This window comes from Pristis pectinata, chromosome 8 (genome assembly GCF_009764475.1).
Source record: "Pristis pectinata isolate sPriPec2 chromosome 8, sPriPec2.1.pri, whole genome shotgun sequence".
Classification (NCBI taxonomy): domain Eukaryota; kingdom Metazoa; phylum Chordata; class Chondrichthyes; order Rhinopristiformes; family Pristidae; genus Pristis; species Pristis pectinata.
This window is the reverse complement of record NC_067412.1, coordinates 28,682,512-28,702,397: the sequence shown is the minus strand read 5'-3', so window position 1 is coordinate 28,702,397 and position 19,886 is coordinate 28,682,512. Positions and strand designations below refer to the sequence as shown.

Sequence of the window (19,886 nt, the reverse complement as noted above, 5' to 3'; positions counted from 1 at the left end):
ATAATATATCAAGCTTGTCATTGAGAACAGAAATCCTGTTTGATGAAACTTGTATAAAAAAGGTGCCATTACTCGAACAAACTTACAGCAGAGAAGTTCTTATTCAGATCTGTGAAGTCACTGAAATCAAACTGGGAGATGAAGCGGAAAAAGTTTTTGATTATCCATTCATGGGATCCATAAGAGTTTTCAGCACAAGCAATACCCAGGGAGCCTGCAAAAAAAAAGCTAACGTTGTTTTATTTATGATTTCATACACAAGTTATCCACTAATTTATCACACACTTTTCTTATTTCACATCAATTTGTTGTACTTTATTCTACAATTAATTGATAAAGGTTTCAAATTCCAACTGGCTCAGAAGTGGGCATCTCTATTGTGTACATTGGAACACTGCTCTCTTACCCCTTAATACCCTGATGATACCTGAAAGTTGCCGAGTTAGAATGGATGAGATGAACTCCCTGTCAATGTACATTAATGGGCAGATCAAATCCATCTGCACAAAAAAGTTAGTTTCCAGCAGATGACTTTTGGCTCTGTATGAATGGGAATGATTTTCATCTCCTTCACTGGAGCAATGGCATATAGGCAAAGCATTCCCAAAGTTCTCAGATGTTAAAAGCCTCTAATCAATTAACCTTACTTCCCCAAGCTTAGGCCTACCCCTATGGCAGTCTCACACTTGAAAGAGGATAGCTAAAAGCTTCTGACCCTGACTGAAGGAATTTCCCATGGATGAACATTCTCTTTAATTTGTTCCTAGGCCCTTCTCAAACTGACAACATTCTCCACTACCATTCCGTTTGGGTCACTCATCTGTCTGGTTGACCTGTTTTCGGATGGAAGTCCCAGAATAGTCTCAATTACATAGCAGCTTCTGTGTGGGCCCGGTTTTGCCAATTCTAAGAAATCATGGAAATCCTGCACAAATTACTTTGAGCAGGGACCTGATATTACGGATCCCCACAGCATACAACATTTAGTAAAAGAGCACTTTTCAGCTGCAGTAATGAAGATGATCACCCTTTATGTCTCTCACACAGTGAAAGAAATAAAACCTTCACAACCCTCACAAGGCTGAATTTTAAAGTATTTTCACCACAAAGTTAATTTGCTTCAGCAACATGACAATGTAACTCTCCGTGTAACTTACAATACTGAATTAAATGGAATGATGTCAAAGGGTGATTTGAGTTACTCTGTGAAACATTCATTAGCAAAATTGAGAAATCAATACATTACCTTCTAAACTTTGATGGAACTTCAGGATACGTTTACTGAAAAGGTAGATCTCCCTATTCTGTTGCAGAGTAAAACGTAGGTACAAATTATCCAGCCCTTTGACTCTGTAGAGGTAAAAAAGGATAAACTGGTACGAAGCAGAGATCTACATTTGACAATTGTAAACGTGCTTCTCTATCACTAATTTTAAATACAATACAGGATGCTGCTACAGAACTAAAAGCAGTTCACTTAAAACATGCTTTAATTGTTGGTCTAATTAAACCCATATGTTTAATTGTTGGTCTAATTAAACCCTGTGTAACCCAATAGTAAAAGACGTTGTTAGTAAAACTGTGTGGCAATTATACCAGACTAATCGACACATTCTAATGGCCAAATATACTATTATAATATAGTCAAAAGTATCATGATGTTGCCCTGGATTTTCCATATAAATGCCAGCAGGAAATGTGCATGCTCAACTTGCACCAGGTTGCACTGGCACAGATTCAAGCCCTCCATTCTTTTCAGTGGACTGAAATTGCTCCAAGGAAGGGAGAAGAATGTTCCAAGTAATTGCAATTTTTGATAAAATTGTGTTAACTTAAAAGCGTTTAGTTGTTAAGTATTTTATAGTGTTTTATGTGTTTTAGTTACTTTTATTTTATCAAAAATGTTAGTAATACGTTCAACGAAAATAGTGTTCAAATCTTTTTGAATGTTCGTTCAAAATGTTTGACAGCTTTGGTAGCCAGTTCAGTTTGAGAGGATGGCTTATGCAGTTGTTCAAGCATTTCTGGGGATTTACAATCAGGCCCAGTCTTACCAAGGGATTTACTCAAGATAAGAATGGGTTTAGAGGGCAGACAAGTAGCAAGAGTGGATGGCTTCCAGCTCGCAGGAACTTTCCAGGCCATTATTTATTCTCCTCTATCGAGTGCTTAAGAGAATTGACAGTGCTTCAACTTAGGATACGGAGGACATAACGTTACTTCCTACGGTGAGACCCGACGCAGATTGGATGACCACTTTGCTGAGCACCTTCGCTCTGTCCGCAGCAACAGCCAGGACCTCCCAGTGGCCACCCAATTCAATTCCACATCCCACTCCCATACTGACATGTCTATCCACGGCCTTCTCTACTGCCACGTTGAGGCCAGACGCAGGTTGGCGGAACAATACCTCATATTCCACCTTGGGAGTCTCCAACCTGATGACCTTAATGTCGATTTCTCTAACATCCGGTAACCCCTCCCCTTTTTTTTCTTTCCTCCCACTCCTTTGTCTTCCCTTATTTCTATGGCTCCCTTCCCCCACCTTGATAACCTGCCCATCTCCTCTCCTCTCCTTCCCTCCCCCATCCTTTATTCCATGGTCCACTGCCCTCTCCTACCGGCTTCCTCCTTCTTCAGCCCTTGACCTTTTCTACCTATCACCTCTCAGCTTATTACATCTTCTCCCCATCCCACCACCTTCCCCCCCTCACCTGGACTCACCTATCACCTGAACTCACCTATCACCCGCCTGTGTGTGCTCCTCCTCCTCCCCCCACCTTCTTATTCTGGCTTCTGCCCTCTTCCTTTCCAGTCCAGATGAAGGGTCTTGGCCCGAAACATCGACTGTTTATTTCCCTCCATGGATGCTGCCTGACCTGCTGAGTTCCTCCAGCACTTTTTGCGTATTGCTTCCTTCTATTGTGTTCTTTGCTTCTAGATTGAAAAACAGTTACTTTGCTTCCCCTACAGCCTTGTCTACTTTTCATGACTTCTTTGCCTCTGCACTAATGTCATCTGCTCCACTACATTTGGACAAAATTTTCTTTCTGATCCTGCCTGCTATAACCAAGAAAGTGCCAAGAGAATATCCAACCATACTGCAACTCTGCCCTGAACAGAAAGATCCAAAGTACTCTTTCTCGATGGCTGTTGAGGCTTAAAATCTCTAATTACTGTCACAATGTACTATCTTTGGTACCTACATCAAATGGTATCCCATTTTAGGATAGGTGATTTCATCTCTATTACTTTAAAACCTCTTAATATTTCTGCATATTTAGTCCTGTTCAGTCCAGCAAAAGAGCAGATGAAATGTTTGTCCATGTAAGTAGGGGGTATAAAAACACTGAAGTCATTAAAAAGAGCTGCAGCTGCTTTAAGCGAGGACCAAAGATTCATTCTGGATAAACTTGAACTGGAGATCCCATTCCTCAAAACTACACCTATCAATTGGATTTCTAATTTAAATTAAAGGCCATGGGTGGATCATGAATTGTCCAAGAATTTTACAATTTCATTGACTTCAATGGAATAAAAGCCCAGTGAGATGTATATCAGCAAAGGCAACTCTGACATGATGTACGAGATCTTAATAGAGGTAAATGAGTTTCATTTGTAAAATGACAATTTCAAAGTGCTTTACTTATACAAACACATTCACTACATTGATTTTTATATGCTGACTCTATTGATTAACCCTGTACAATGCGGACAATATACTCACATTGCCTGGTAAGATTCACATGATATATTAGTGGGTATCAACCCCAGCAACCTGTAATTGATACTAGGCAGCAGCAGTTGTAATCTGTTCTGGAACCACTCAGCATAATCTGTATCATTAAATCTTGTAAAATAGGATCTTAACAGCGACATGATCCCCGTCAACAATGAGCTTCTTGTTGCGAGTGGTTGAATATCTGTAATGTTCCTCTGAAATGAAAAGTAGAGTTATGTTTATTCTTTGCAGAACAGTCGCAAGTTCCATGAAAGTGAAGTATAGAGAGAGTAGATTTTTCTCTTCACTATCTGACAATTTGATGAAGAATGTCTTGTGCCCTTTATAGAACTCTGCTGATATTCATTCCATTGATTGTACTTCTATACAAACTGTGCACATTGACTTGTTATTAGGTAAAGGAGATAAAGTTCTACATTCATAAGAAAAAGATAATCTTACTCTTGTTATTTTATACATTTTAATAAAATGAACATTCTATCATGTTCATCACACTAGGCACAGTCGCAGAGATTTGCTAACAGTCTTTTCTCTATCAATTAATGAAGTTCTAATAAGCTAACATACAGAATCAAAAACTTCTTTATCACATTTGTGATGGAGAGTAGCATTTTCTATGTTGCTCTTGATTCTATTATTAGTCCACAAAATGTAGCTACTAACACAACCCGAGACAGGTCTCAACCTTGTGTACTATTTGTAGTAGTAAACAGCTATCATATTCTTCTATTTGTTGCCACTTTTGTTCTTTGACTCCATAAATGGCATCAGTGCTATGGCCCCAAAATTCAAAAAAAATTCTCAAACTTTTCTTGACTATTATATTAGTGATCTACTAACAATAAAGGAAAGCAAAGTTTTAAGCCTTATTTGCATTGAATTTTTTCTCTTCCTTTTCAAATATTTACAAAAGAGAGGCTCAAACCTAAAAAAATCTTCACATAGTTAATGAGGGAGCCAAAACCAACCAAAGGGAAGGTGTCTTACCACTTTTGTCTCATTAACAAATTGCGTAACATAGCCGATCAAGTCAATGTAGCTTTTATTGCTGAGGATGTCAATGATTCTGTTGATGCCCGAAGGATCATTCAGTGATTTCACAGTCAGTCCAGAGAGCTGCGGGATGCTGAGCAGGTCCAATATTTCGAACTATAGAAATCAAAAAACATGAAAACTATGAAATTTTAAAGCCACATAAAAAATAAACTCAGGGAAATCAAACTCCATGTCAATTTCTGCCTAAAATCTATATGAACATGTTGAAGTATAAAGAAATTACCAGAAAAGATTTCTTGTTCAGAAACGGTATGTCTGTGAAAGTGATTTGTGCCATGAATTTATTGAAGTTTTTTAGTAGCCAGTCACGAACTCCAGTTGTGTTAGCAGTACATGGAACATCTCCAGTTCCTGCAGGGAGAAAGATTGACACAGTTACCCAGACAAATCCACACAAGGGGTGTTAATTTGGAATAACTTCCAGTTGGCTCAGATGGGGCAATCATTATACACCAAATAGAGTAAAAATTTCAGCACTGATGAGAGGCTAATAGAACCCCCGATGCATATGAACAGCTGAGTGATTTGACATGGACCACTCTGCCAATGAGAAGAAACAAAATATTTCTTCAAAGGAAAGAAAAATATTAGAAGTAAGTTGCTATTACAACTATTGCAATAACAATCTTAAGTATTTGCCCACAATGCTACTGTCCTTTAATAATATTGGGTATCATACACATTAAATAATTCATTATCTACTCCACAATAATGTGACTTTGTTGAACTATTCAATTAATTATTGGCAAAATAAAAGTCACATCATCCAAACTTTTAACTCATTACCTTGTGAGAAAGATTGCAAGTTCAAAAACGTTTTACTAAAGTTGTAAACATCACTGAGTTGTGACTTTGATAAATTTAGGTACAAATCATCCAGGGCTTGAATTCTGTAGAGATAAAGAAAGATATCCTTAAGTTATGGTTTATCATAATCAGACATTCAATTTAGTATAGAATGGTAGGAATCAGCCATTATATTTTCTTAGAATCTGAGCACCTTATAAATCTCAGGTATCAACGTGTTTATACATCTAACCTTGTGCAAGAATGATTGGGAATTACTTAGACCATGCTTTAAAATTAACTGCTGATAAATCATTTTCTTTTACATTTCTTCCATTTATTTAAATGGAAATAAAAAATAGAGTCAGGCATAAGCCATGTTCTAATTCATGAGCCTGATATGCCATTCAATAAGACTGCAGGTCAAGCCCACTTTCCTGGCTGGTCCCCAACTTGATTTCCCTTCAAGTACAAATATCTATTATTCTCAGTTTTGAATATATTCAATGGCTGAGCATCCACAGCCCTCATGAGATAAAGAACTTCAAAGATTTACATTCCTTTGTCCAAAGAAATTTCTCCAGATTGCAGTCCTAAATGCCAACCACTCATCCTGACATTATGTACCTACAATTCTAGACCTTCCAGCAGTAGGGAACAGTCTCCAGGATCAACCTTGTCAATTCCTTTCAGTCTCAAGAAGATCACCTTTTATTCTCACAATTTCCCCATGACTAAAGTCTAATCATACTCAATGAATAACCCACTCTTTCCAAGAATCTGTCTAGTAAAACTACACTGCAGTAAATCCCAAGAATATCTGCCAGGTAGGTGGTTTCCAAAGAAAACTCTTCAAGAAAATTCTCCTCTCCAAAATTTTACTGATCTGATGAGACTGACTCATTTGAAAAAAAAATGTTTTAAGTATTAAAAGGGGACACTGAGGGTATGTTTATTAAGAATCAGCATGGTTCTAAGTTTTATTAAAAGGAAATCATGTTTGATAAGTTCATCAGAGTTGTTTGAGAATGCAACTAGCAGGATAATTAAAGAAATGTCAGTGGATGAAACCATAAGCTTAGATTGTTGCTGCACTGTGTTCTGAGGAGCACCTGCGATTGGGCCCTCCCAGAATGAGCAGGTTTCTTTAATAACATTTTGAACTGGGACTTCCTCTCAGGCAAGTCACATTAATTACCTCCTCTCCTTCAGGCCCCATCCTCCACTGCTACCAACCCTAGCGCCCACACTTGACTTCCTACCTCCCACACCAGCATAATGATCAGTCCACTCGCCAGATAACAGCTCCCATCCTCACCCACAACAGGCACAAAATGCTACACTCTGGCCAGGCACCACCAATATTCACTCATTTCTACTCCACCTAAGCCCCAGCTATCTGTCTGTTTGCTGTGACGGCCCCTCCCCATCTCTTTGGGCCTCCAAGGCATTCAGTGTCTGGCTAACTGCCACCACACCCAACCCCACCCACCAAAGTCTCAAATGAGCCTCAAACCCCTTGGTTACAAACTGACAGAAAGGATCATTGGTATGTTGCATGGTGACACTTTATCCTGCCTTTTAGGGTATACAATAATTTCTAAACCAGAATATGTAGCAAGGGTTGTCTCTTCAGACAAATTTTAACACAGAATACTCACATTGCTTGGTAAGATTCACAAGTTATGTTGGTAGGTATAGCTGCAAGTTCATTTCCTGTAATACTGGGCAGCAGCAAAAGTAATCTGTTCTGAAACCACTCAGCGTAGTCAGTGACATTAAATAATAAAAGTGCAGGTTGCAACAACTTCATGATCCTGCTTAACATCAGGTCCCTCACTGTAGTGTTTTCAAAAGTTGTAATATTCATCTGGAAGGATAGAATTGTCAATTTCATTAACTAGCCAAAGTCCACGATAATATTTATAGATAAAATAAGACAAAGTTATAAACTATTCATTGTGCTCACTTTTCCCTAATCCAGTTCAGCTCCAGGTTTTAAACTTAAATTTTAAATTTTATTTACAGCGTGGTAACAGGCCCTTCCAGCCCAACGAGTCCACACCGCCCATTTTAAACCTAAATTGACCTACCCGTACATCTTTTAGAATGTGGGAGGAAACCGGAGCACCCAGAGGAAACCCACGCAAACACAGGAGAACGTACAAACTCCTAACAGACAGCGACGGGAATCGAACCCTGATCGCTGGCTCTGTAATAGCATCACGCTAACCGCTATGCTACCGTGCCGCCCCTAAGCAAAGAGTTTTCTCTTTTATCTGCCAACATAAGAAAGGCTGCTGATTACAGGTGCTCCTCATGGCATTTTATCTTTTCTGTCAACGTTAATGTGTTACAGAATAATGGCTTCATTGTGGATAGACACAACGTAAGTGGTCAAGCAAACGGGACATTTTAGGATGGTGTGGTCATAACTCCAGCAAGAAGTATGCCAACAGGGGTCCAAATTATGTCAGGATCTTCTGCGATTACAAGATTACACAGAATATCTGGGAAAAGGCTGGGACTTCATGTAGTCCCAGCCTTTTCCCAGATGTTCTGTGTAATCTTGTAATCAGAACATCAGCCCAACATAAAAAAGGGCTCCGGTGCAGGAGGGTTGGGAAGTGGAGTGTATGTCCAGTTTAGTCCTGGCAAATCACCAGTCTTACTATACACCTGGTAAAACAAAGGATTAACAGGCTACCGAACGGTGGGTGTGGGTCTTTTAAGGGTCTAAGCCTGGTTTATTACACGAACACCAGAAGCAGAAAAACATGCATGTTTAGAAAATTATTTAAACATAGTCATTTTAAAACAAAAGGGTTTAAGAACGTGTTTTCCAACCAAGCCCTTGGACTCCAGCAACAAAGAGTTGATTTTCAGCTTTTAGAAGGAAGGAGATATCATAACAGGTGCTCCTCCTTAGCATTTTAATGAAGGGAATCTCCAACCCTCCAAACTTCTGTTGGACCAGTACTGAAGCCCCTGGATGGGCAGTTCCTAGCACTTAATCCAGATCTGCTCTGTGAATATTCATCTGTTAAGCATTTAACTACCTGAAATATTGAACATGATTGAATATTGAATTTCCTTGGCCATTCCAAGGCACTACTGAAATTATCACAGAAAACAATTCTGATAGAAAATCAGCATAATATTGTAACATTCCTGAGAACGATCTGAATTTGGGAACATACTCAGATTTTGAGTTGGTTCACTGCCATTCCTCAAGGCATTATCTGCTTCCATGCAACACAACTCAATAAGCAGAGATGAGAGCCACCATTGTGTATCTCCAAACTTTTCCAAAACAGCTCTCAACAAATCTTCCAGCAGGTTGCTTAAGAAGAGATTTTATGACTGAAACAGACATTGTTTGAAGCTCGTGAGGGTGAATGGAAGATTGAAAGACAAAAGGGAACGTTATCTTACCATGCGTGTTTCATAACTAAATTGGGTGAAATAGGCCACGAGGTCACTGAAATTTCGGCCTGTGAGGGTAGTGATGATCTGATTTGTCCTGTATGTGTTAAACCATGCTTCAGAGTTCACAGTTAATTCAGCAAGTAGCTGAGGAGTGAGAAGGTCCAACACTTCAAACTAATAAAAATAAAGTTGCTTCATTAGAACCACAATATAAAACTATATTCATCAAAAAAACATGATTTCTTTGCCAAGCTGGAGACCCTGCATTCCACCATTAATGTAAGCAGTTGTAGTTTGAGTAACTTACTCCAGAGAAGTTTTTGTTCAGAGTTTTGAAGTCTCTGTAAGTCAAGCCTTGCAAGTATTTCAGGAAGTTCTTTTGTATCCATTCACGGCTTGCAGTTGCATTGGCTGCACATGCAATATCTGCGGAGCCTAGAGGGATATGGTCAACAGCATTTCAGGTACAAATGTACACAGGAGGCAGATCATTTGTACAACAATAGTACTGGAGCAGTCAATAATACGATACGCCAAAAACAAAATACTACAGATGCTGAAAATCTGAAATGAAACAGAAATGGTTGAAAATACCCAGCAGGTCTTTCAACATCTTTGGAGAAAGGAATAGAGTTAATATTTTAAGTCAATGAACTTTCCACAGAAATGAGAGCAGTTTGAGGTAAAACAACTTTTGAATTGCAAATAAAGCAGGAGAAGGTGGAGAGAACAAAAGGAGAGGTCTGTAATAGGGTGGAGAGCAAGAGAGATTGAATGGCTAAAGTGGCGAAGGATTTACTAAAGGAGGTGGTAAAAGCCAGTAAATAACAAATGTATACTTGGGGGAGGTGTTAGATGGGAGAAACTAATGAAATCAATAATTATTAGTAATTACCACAAGAAAGAAAGAATATAAAAGGCTGTAGATGTGAGACAAATGTCCGGAATAACTGAATTTCAGAATTACTCCCTCCGAAATCTACTAATCATTCCACCTGGATGGGGCGTTTTAACCACTAAGTACAACTTGCCCTTCTGGTACCTCCTTTATATCACACTTTAACTCATTCCGTATTTTAACAACAGCTTCCTTCCCTAGCATTCTAGCAGCACCTTCTTGCTTGGGAAAGGCTGAGCTGAAGTACTCATTTGATACCTCACCCCAGTCCTTAGACACCATGAGCAGATTTCTTTTTTTTGGTTTCTGATTGGTCCCACCTCTCCTTGTGAATTGAATGTTGTTCCAGTGGCTGCAATATGTTGAGTCAAAGGATAAGGTCCTGTTCTTGCACTGGATTTCATTAGCAAAATTCAAGAACAGAAGACAGATAGGTCAGAGTGGGAGTGAGAGGGTAAGTCAAAGTAACAGGCAATTGGAAGCTCAGGTTAATGCTCTATGACTGAATGTGATGTTCTAGAAAGCAGAAACCCAATCTCCACTTAGTTTCCCCAGTGCAGAAACTACCATTTTCCAGCAATTTCTCTTTTATATAATAATGGTTCTGAATGCTACGCCAGATCCAGCTTTAAATTGAGTCGCTTCATTACTACCTACCCTACACTGTTGCTTCTGCTGCAGTTACTATGAACAGGCTACATTGTGGCAGATTCATCACTGAGTAACACTCATTATGTTGAATAGCATCATCCTATTGCTGAGCAGCAGGTCACAGAATGGAGGGATTGAAGCTAAGTTTGAAGTCAGCAATACAGTAAGGAAGGATTGGCAGGAACTAGGGGATATAAATAACATGACACATGGATCGAGATGTGTTTATTTCAATGCAAAGAGTAAGGCGATGAACTTAGTTCCATGTGCTGATCCATGCTCTATGACATTGTGGTAATTACTGAGACCTGGTTAAGAGAGGGACAGGACCAACTGTTTAATGTTCCAGGGTTTTGATGTTTTAGAAGAGATTGAGAGGTAAAAGAGGGGGAGGGGGTTGCATTACTAGTCAGGGACAATATCACAGCTGCACTCAGAGGGGAAAGAAATGGAGGGCTCATCGACTAATTCTATATGGGTAGAACTCAAAAGTGAGAAACGTGTCATCGCACTGATGGGTTTATACTATAGACCCCCAAACAGCCATAAGGACACTGAAGAGCAGATATGTAGACAGATTATGGAAAGGAGCAAAAACACCAGGGTTATCATTGTGGGTGACTTCAATTTCCCCAACATAGACTGGGAACTCCTTGGTGCAAAAGGTTTAGATGGGGCAGAATTTGATAGGTGTGTCTAAGAGGGTTTCTTGAAGCAGTATATCAATAGTCCAACTCGAGGAGAGGCTATACTGGATCTTGGTCTGGGGAATGAGCCTTGCCAAGTGACTGACCTTTCAGTGGGTGAACACTTGAGAAACAGTGATCACAGCTCCTTAAGCTTTAAGAATTTGTGGAACTCCTTGCCACGTACAGCAGTGGAAGGCAGATCAGTGGGGGCGTTCAAGGAGGAGATAGATAGATATCTAAATAGTCAGGATATCAAGGGATATGGGGATAAGGCCAGTAATTGGGATTAGAATAGGTTTTTTTCTTCTTCTTCCCCCATTCCCCATTTCTCATTTCTATTTCCCTTTCCTTGGAGCAGACTCGATGGGCCGAATGGCCTGCTTCTGCTCCCTTGTCTTGTGATCTTGTGAATGAGGATAAGAGTGGACCTCACAGGAAAGTATCAAATTGGGGAGAGCAAATTACGAAGGCATCAGACAGGAGCTAGGGAGAGATATTTGGGAGGAGTTGTTTTCAGGTAAATCCACATCTGACATGTGGAGCTTGTTTAAAGACCAGCTGCACAGAGTTCAGGACCAGTTTGTTCCAATGAGAGGGAAGGACAAGGATGGGAAGGTATGAAAACCTTGGATGGCGAGAGAGGTAGTTAAATTTAGTCAAGAACAAGAAAGAAGCATATGTAAAGCGAAGACAGCTAAAATCGAACAGGGCACTTGAGGACTATAAAGGAGCAAGAAGGGATCTCAAGAAGGAACTTGAGAGAGCTAGAAGGGGTCATGACAAGGTCTTGGTGAGAAGGATTAAAGAGAATCCCAAGGCATTCTATGCATATATGAAGAACAAGAGGTTAGGACCGGTCAAGGATAAAGGAAGGAAAGTGCTTAGAGGCAGAGAATGTGGGCGAGATCCTAAATGAGTACTATGCATCGGTATTTACCGAGAAGGATCGTGAGATAAGCGTGGAGCATGCTAAGATGCAAGGGCATTTTGAAATTAGGAACAAGGTGGTGTTAATCTCTTGAAAAACATTAAAGTGGATAAGACCCTAGGGCATCATGGGATATAAGCCTATTACTGAGAGAGGCAAGAGATGAGGTTGCTGGGGCCTTGACCAATATCTTTGTATCTTCGTTAGCCACAGGTATGGTGCTGGAGCAATGGCAGGCAGCTAATGTTGTTCCTTTGTGCAAGAAGGGAAATAGCGCTAATCCTGGAAATTATAGATGGTGAGCCTTACGTCAGTGGTAGGGAAACTAGTGGAGAGGATTCTTAGGGATAGGATTTATGAACACTTGGAGAGGCATGATCTAATTAGGGGCAGTCAACATGGCTTTCTGCAGGGGCAGGTGATGTCTGACTAATCTGAGTTTTGAGAGGAGGTGCTGAAGGTGATTGATGAAGGCAGAACAATGACATTGTATACATGGATTTTAATAAGGTATTCAACAAGATCCCGCACGGTAGGCTCAACCAAAAGTTTAGGATGCATGCGATCCACGGTGACTTGACTTAATGGATCCAAAATTGGCCTTCCCTTAGGAGACAGAGGGCAGTGGTGGATGGGTCTTATTCTGGATGGAGGTCTGTGACAAGTGGTGTTCAGTGGGGATCTGTACTGGGACCTCTGTTGTTTGTCATATATATATAGATGTGTGTGATTTGGATGAAAATATGGTTGGGTGGGTGCACAGGTTTGCAAACGACACAAAGATTGGTGGCATTGTGGATTGCACAGAAGATTGCCAAAGGATACAGAGGGATATAGATCAGTTGCAGACATGGGCAGAGAAGTGGCAGATGGGGTTTAATCTGGGCAAGTGTGAGGTGCTGCTCTTTGGGATATCCAACATAAAGGGAGAATACACAGTTCATGGCAGGATCCTTAACAGCGTTGATGAACAGAGGGATCTTGGAGTCCAGGTACATGGCTCCCTAAAAGTGGCCGCACAGGTTGATAGGGCAGTAAAGGCACATGGCATGCTTGCCTTCATTAGTTGAGACATTGAGTTCGAGAGCCAGAATATTACAGCTTTATAAAACACCGGTTAGGCCACATTTAGAGTACTGCAGAGGAGGTTTATCAGGATACTGCCTGGTTTGGAGGACATGTGTTATGAGAAGAGGGTAGACAAGCTGGGGCTGGTTTCTCCAGAGCGGTAGAGGCTGAGAGGAGATTTGATAGAAGTTCATAAAATTATGCAAGGCATAGAGAAAGTAGATAGCTGGTATCTTTCTTGCAGGATTGAATTATCTAGTACTAGAGGGCATGTACTTAAGGTATTTAAGGTGAGAAGGGGGAAGTATAAAGGAGATGTGCGAGGCAAGGTTTCTTTTACACAGAGAGTGGTGGGGAATGCACTGCCAGGGGTGGTGGTAGAGGCAGATAGCACAGGCACGTTTAAGAGACTCTTAGATAGGCACATGAACATGCAGAGAAGGGAAGGATATGGTCAAGGTGCAGGGAAGCGGGATTAATTAATTAGGAGTCATTGGTTTAATTAGTTCAGCACAATATTGTGGGGCGAGGGCCCCGTTCCTGTGTTATACTGTTCTATGTTCTATTAATCATGATGCTGCAACATTCCACTGGAAGCTTAGACAGAATAGTGGGATCTTTGGTCATGGTTCCTACACATACTATGCCTGTGAGGCAGCTCTCTAGCACAAGGGTCCAACAGGACAAGGAGTATTCAGATTTCCAGAGTTTTGAACATCATGGTCCAAAGTGTGTTGGCCTCAGTCTATCACCCAGAGTTGATAACTGTGATCCCCACAACTGGCAATCATTGTGGCCAGATGCAGAGAGCTGAACTCACTGGACCTCAACACCCTCACATCAGGCAATAAAGGTCCAGTGGTGACCTGATCTCAGGTGGTGCAGGGCTGAGGCCCAGTTCCTTGAAAGCTCCTGACAGGTTGTGACAGAGGCAAGATTGGGACAGAACTTTGCTTTATGCCAGAAAGGTTGCAAGTGATTTTAATATTTTTAAAATATTTTTGAGATAGAGAGATAGAAAAACTTTTGGGCCAAGACATGCTGATCGCTAGTTAGCAGGACTGAAGCAGACTGGCTGGCTGTGGACTGTGCAGCAAAACACGATGGCCTCTGCAGACATGTGCTGCAGCATAGAAGACAGAAGCATACAGGAGGTCAAGTGTTTCCGTGACTGAGAGCCAGCAGTTCTGACCCAAACCACCCAGCCAGCAAGGTTCACCCCAATGAATAACTACTTAGCTTCCATTAGAATTAAAATATCACCAAATCCGAACTAAAGTATTTCTCAAAGATAGAGAATAAAGCTTTTCTCATCAAACATTGTAGGTAGCTTACCTGATGATTGGAGCTGGGAGGTAAGGATATTTTTACTAAAGTTGTTAATCTCTGGAATCTGTGTCATTGTCCAGTTCATTAACAGACTGTTAAACACTTCAATTCTGTTAATCAGAAACAGATGGTAAATGCATATTTCATAATTTTCATACGGATTAAAACTGTCTGGAAGAAAGATACTTGATGGATAAATTTAGGATTCACTGTTGTGTACATTTCATGGGAAGTAGTTTGTAGGGAGGATGGAGCTTGTGATGTTTTAGAGGAAGGATCTGGAAGTTAAGGTTTCCCATATTTTGTTTTTTTTAAAAAGCATTCCAGCCAGATTGCCTTTCAGTCACGGCAGCAATGCTGCAGCAGAGGAGACCCCAAGACCAGGGCGATGAGTTCTGATCCACAGACAGGGTGGGGGACGTTGAGCCAAGGAGATCCAATCCTTGTTCTTGGTCATCTGAGTCTGGGCGGTCAGTTTCTCTTTAGTAGGGAGGAAGTGGAGTCTGCTGGGGGAAAGTTGAGGGGCTCCTCCTAACTTACTTGGGTTTTTGTCAAAAGCACTTACCTACCCTCAGAGACCATCCTCCCCTCATCCCAGCTCCGGGGTTCTCGAAGCCTGGACAGCGCTATCAGGAAAGTCAGCAAACTGTGCTGAATCACAGGCTTCCACCCTCATCAGAATATTTAAAATATAAACCTTCCTCTCCAACAGGTTGGAGCCAACACAGACTGCTTTCCCCTACTTACATTTCTGCAACTTCAAGCTTTCCGATGACCCCACAACAGTTTACAAGTTCCACCAGGCACAAGAACAGCCCCAACATCCAGTGAGATAAACATCCCAGGCTGCAGGTAGCGATGCATAACACCTTCTGTCTGCAATGACCCTTCTACCTCTCCAAGGACCACAGTGCTTTGGTAAGTTTCTTTAGTTAGATAATTCACAAGTATTACCACTTAACCCCCAATCACTTACACTCCTTCATGTTAAAATTCCTCTTCCCCCCTTTCTGAGTTTTGGATCACGTGTGTCTCCTATGACTCATTTAATTACCCTCTCCAGAAAGCTTTATTTTCTAGTCCTACTTCAGAGCCTGAAGCATTAGATTCCCAGAACAGTCAGAGTGTCATACTCATGGGGCTGCTGTCTTTCGGATGCAACATTAAACCAAGCCCTGCTCTGGCCTTACAGGTGGGGGTAAAAGATTCCATGGTTTCTAGTTTTTTTTTCTGCTAATGGTGCTCCACTCAAATGCAGCCTTTAGTACAGAATAACCAGTCAGAATTGACATTAAAATAATACAAATATCAATATGTGAGGAGATATAATTAAAAGATATGCTGAGTGAGATAGGTTGGGAAGAGACTCGAGTGTGATACAAACACCAGTATAGACTAATTGGGCCAAATAATCCATTGCTCGATTTTCTATGCACTGTAATTCTGTGAAAACTGACCAACATTCTCCTGGGACATTTTTCAGAGACAGGATACAATAGTTCATTGCTACGAATCATACCACTTCACTGACAAAGTTACAATGCCTACTGCAGCTTGATCTGTATCTTCAGACAAATATGAACCCTGTGTACTCACATGGCTTGGTAAGATTCACAGGTTATGTTGGGGGGTATAGTGGCAAGCTCTTTTCCTGTAATACTGGGCAGCAGCAAAAATAGTCTGTGCTGAAGCCACTCAACATAGTCACTGGTATTAAATGATGAAAATTTGCGTTCCAACAGCTGCATGATCCTGCTCAACATTAGATCCCTCACTGTAGTGTTTTGAAAAGTTGTAATATTCATCTGGAATGAAAGGACAGTCAATTAATTTCTGGCAAGATTAGTTGGCAAGATGTTTTGATAGAAATAAGATAAAATTAAGAAGCTTTCATGTCAGTCAGAGTTTTTGTAAATTCCTCCAACTTGGGAAGTTATAGATTTATTTGCTAACACAAAAAATGGCACTGTTTGTGGTAGTTACAGCTTAACTTTCATCATTATTGGTGTGTTACCGATCAAGATAATTCCCTTATGAATGCTAACAGTGAACCCCGATAAAATGGCTGGGTGCAGTAACAATAACAGGAAAGGTGGCAGTATATCTGAGGACAAGAAAGCTCCTTTTTCAGTTTCCTACCTTATCCCAGGTGTCAACAACTTCTGCATTATATCAGGCTGCATTTCTGTACTATAAATCGTTATTAGACGCAAGTTAAATAATGGATTTGTGAATATTCAGATGAAATACACATAGTCAATATATTTCCAGTTTGAAGTCTGACATTTTTATTAACGGCTTAATGATGACAAAATAGAGTCACCATTACGCAATTATCATTTCCCAAACAGCCCTCGATAAATCGTTCAGCTGTTTAAGTTGGGAAATATTGATGATTGATACAGAAGTTGTTTGAAGGTTGTGATGGCCAATGAAAGCGTCAAAGACAAAAGGGAAGTTATCTTACCATGGAGGTATCATAATTAAATTGGGTGAAATAGGCAATGAGGTCGCTGAAATTTCGGCCCACGAGGGTATCAATGATCTGATTTATCCTGTCCACATTAAACCATGCTTCGGAGCTCACAGTCAATTCAGCAAGTAGTTGAGGAGTGAGGAGGTCCAATACTTCAAACTAATGAAAAAAAAGATGCTTATTAAAAAACATTTTGAAAAACTTTAACAAAACAAAAATGTTGTTTCTTTTCTAACTGGAAAGCATGCATTTCACCAAGTGGCTGCAGTCAGGATTGATGATGCTGTGGTTTCAATAACTTACTCCAGAAAAGTTTTTGTTCAGAGCTAAGAGGTCTCTTAATTTCATGCCTTGCAAGGATTTCAAGAAGTTCTTTTTTATCCATTCACGGCTTCCAGTCACGTTGCCTGTGCATGCAATACCTGCAGAGCCCAAAGGGATATGATCAATAACATTACAGGAGGCAGAGCCTTTAAATAACAATGGGATAGAATTGGAAGTGTTCACTGCATGAAATCGTTCTTAACAATGCAGTAACTCCTGCATTATAGCAGGTTACTTCACTGCTTTCCACTTTCCATTGCATTGATGCTTGTGCTGCAGTTGTTTCCAAAAGACAACATTATAAATGGGTTTTGAGTGGCATCATCATGAGTGTTAATCATGACTTTGGAACACCAGGAAAATGTAATGTGATAATGGGAGTCACTGCAGTATAACCACTGCTTGACAACTCAGGCAATCCAGGTTTATTCCTGTCCTACAGAGCTGTCTGTGTAAAAGTTTACACATTCTCCCTGTGACCACCTGGATACTTTGGTTTCCTCCGAGGATAATTGAACATAGTAAATCGCTCCTAGAGTGAAGGAGAGTCTGTGGTGGTGGAGGGGGTGGAAGTACATGGGAATGTAGGGAGAATAAAATGGGATTAGTGTAAAAGTAGTGTAAACGGCTGCTTGATGATTGTCGCTGACTCAGTAGGCCAAACAACCTGTATGCATGCTGTGTAGTTCTATGATGGAACTACACACTAGCAGGCTGTCCTAAAATTCTGAGCATAATGAAAAACAAACATATTACTGCCATTTGAGAAAATGTTATAATCCATTACTAAAGAAGTACTAAGAATGTAATAATAGGATTGGGCAGAGTCAACATGGGTTTCTGAAAGGGAAATCATATGCGACAAATCTGTTAGAGCCTCAGATGGGGTGAACCAACTGATGGGGCGAACCAACTGACGTGGTGTATTTGGATTTTCAGAAGGCTTTTGATAAGGAGCCACAGAATGATGAGCAAACAAAATTAGAGTGCATGACATTGTTGTTGAGGACTGGTTAACAGACAGGAAACAGAGATTAGGAATGAACTGGCTATTTTCAGACTGGGAGGCTGTGACTGGTAAAGTGCTACAGGAATTGGGGCTGGAGTCCCAGCTGTTCACAATCTACAGTGATGATTTGGATGATAAAATCAAGTATAATATATCCAACACACACACACACACACACACACACACACACACACACAAAGTGCTGGAGGAACTCAGCAGGTCAGGCAGCATCTATGGAGGGAAATAAGCAGTCAACATTTCAGGTCAATACCCTTCATCAGGACTGGAAGGGAAGAGGGCAGAAGCCAGAATAAGGCAGCCGGAGGAGGAGCACTGGCTGGCAGGTGATAGGTGAGTCCAGGTGAGGGGGGGGGGGGGGGGGGGGGGGGGGGGGGAAGGTAGGTGGATGGGAAAAAGATGTGAGAAGCTGGGAGGTGATAAGTGGAAAAGGCAGAGGACTGAAGGAGGAATCCAATAGGAGAGGACAGAAGACCATGGAATAAAGGTAAGGAGGTGGGGAACTAGAAGAAGATAATGGGCAGGATATATCTTGCTCCAATTATAGAAGGCCCTAGGGCTTCTAAATATCCAGGTCTCTAAAACATCCAGGTCTCACCCTAAGGCCTTCTAAAATATGGTGTCACCAGATCTGGTCTCCCTACCTAAAGAATATAGTTGCAACCAAGAAAATGTAGTGAAGTTACAACTGATTGATTCCGGAGGTGGCAGGTTAGTTCTATGACAGAAGAAGACAGAGTCTGTACTCTCAAGTTTGGAAGAATAAGAGGCAATTTTATTGAAGCAGGCAAGATTCTGGTAATACATAACAGGTGTGGAATTAATATTTCCCCTGGCTGGGCTGACTGGAACTGGAAGTCACAGTCTCAAACTAAGGGCCATTCAAAACAGAAATATAAAGAAACTTCTTCACCCATTGGGTGGTGAATGTTTGAAATACTCTGTCTAAAAGGGCTGTGGATGCTCAATGTATTCGAGACAAAGATCAATAGATTTTTAAATATTAAGGAGATCATGGGATATAGGATTAGTGAAGGAAAGTGGCATTGCAGTAGAAGATCAGCCTTGATTTTATTGGATACTGCAGCAGATGCAAGGGGCTGAATGGCCTCCTCCTGCTTCTACTTCTGATGTCTTGCATTAATCCAAAATATAATGCTTCTCAAAGACAGAAAATAAGAGCTCTAAATTTAAACAATGTGCGTACATTACCTGATGAATTGAGTTGGAAGGTTAGGATTTTTTTACCAAAATTGAAGAATTCTGAAAGCTGTAGTACCGTTAAGTTTGAGAACACAGTGTCAAATCCTTTCACTCTGTAGGGAGAATAGTAAATTCATATTTTAACAATTTCAAACTGATCTGGAATAATTCATGGCATTGGACCAGTAATTTTGAATTCATTGAACTGCATATGGACTTGATGTGGTACTTTTATAAAAACATGTGTGCAGTTATTGATGGGAAACTTGGAAGTTTTGTT

The 19,886-nt window shown here is 40.6% G+C and overlaps 1 protein-coding gene across 1 annotated transcript in view; it reads right to left on the bottom strand.

The window, feature by feature from the left end:
- LOC127573574 (uncharacterized) overlaps positions 1–19,886 on the bottom strand; it is a 245,881-nt gene that overhangs the window by 191,926 nt on the left and 34,069 nt on the right. The window contains exons 12-25 of the mRNA XM_052021930.1: positions 19,616–19,719; positions 17,356–17,474; positions 17,044–17,211; positions 16,173–16,381; positions 14,583–14,686; positions 9,321–9,448; positions 9,020–9,187; positions 7,246–7,454; positions 5,585–5,688; positions 5,022–5,149; positions 4,730–4,891; positions 3,728–3,936; positions 1,247–1,350; positions 87–214 (exon numbers count right to left, since the gene is read on the bottom strand). Of these exons, the coding sequence (XP_051877890.1) occupies positions 87–214; positions 1,247–1,350; positions 3,728–3,936; positions 4,730–4,891; positions 5,022–5,149; positions 5,585–5,688; positions 7,246–7,454; positions 9,020–9,187; positions 9,321–9,448; positions 14,583–14,686; positions 16,173–16,381; positions 17,044–17,211; positions 17,356–17,474; positions 19,616–19,719 (2,044 nt within the window). The remainder of the gene's footprint in view (positions 1–86; positions 215–1,246; positions 1,351–3,727; positions 3,937–4,729; positions 4,892–5,021; positions 5,150–5,584; positions 5,689–7,245; positions 7,455–9,019; positions 9,188–9,320; positions 9,449–14,582; positions 14,687–16,172; positions 16,382–17,043; positions 17,212–17,355; positions 17,475–19,615; positions 19,720–19,886) is intronic.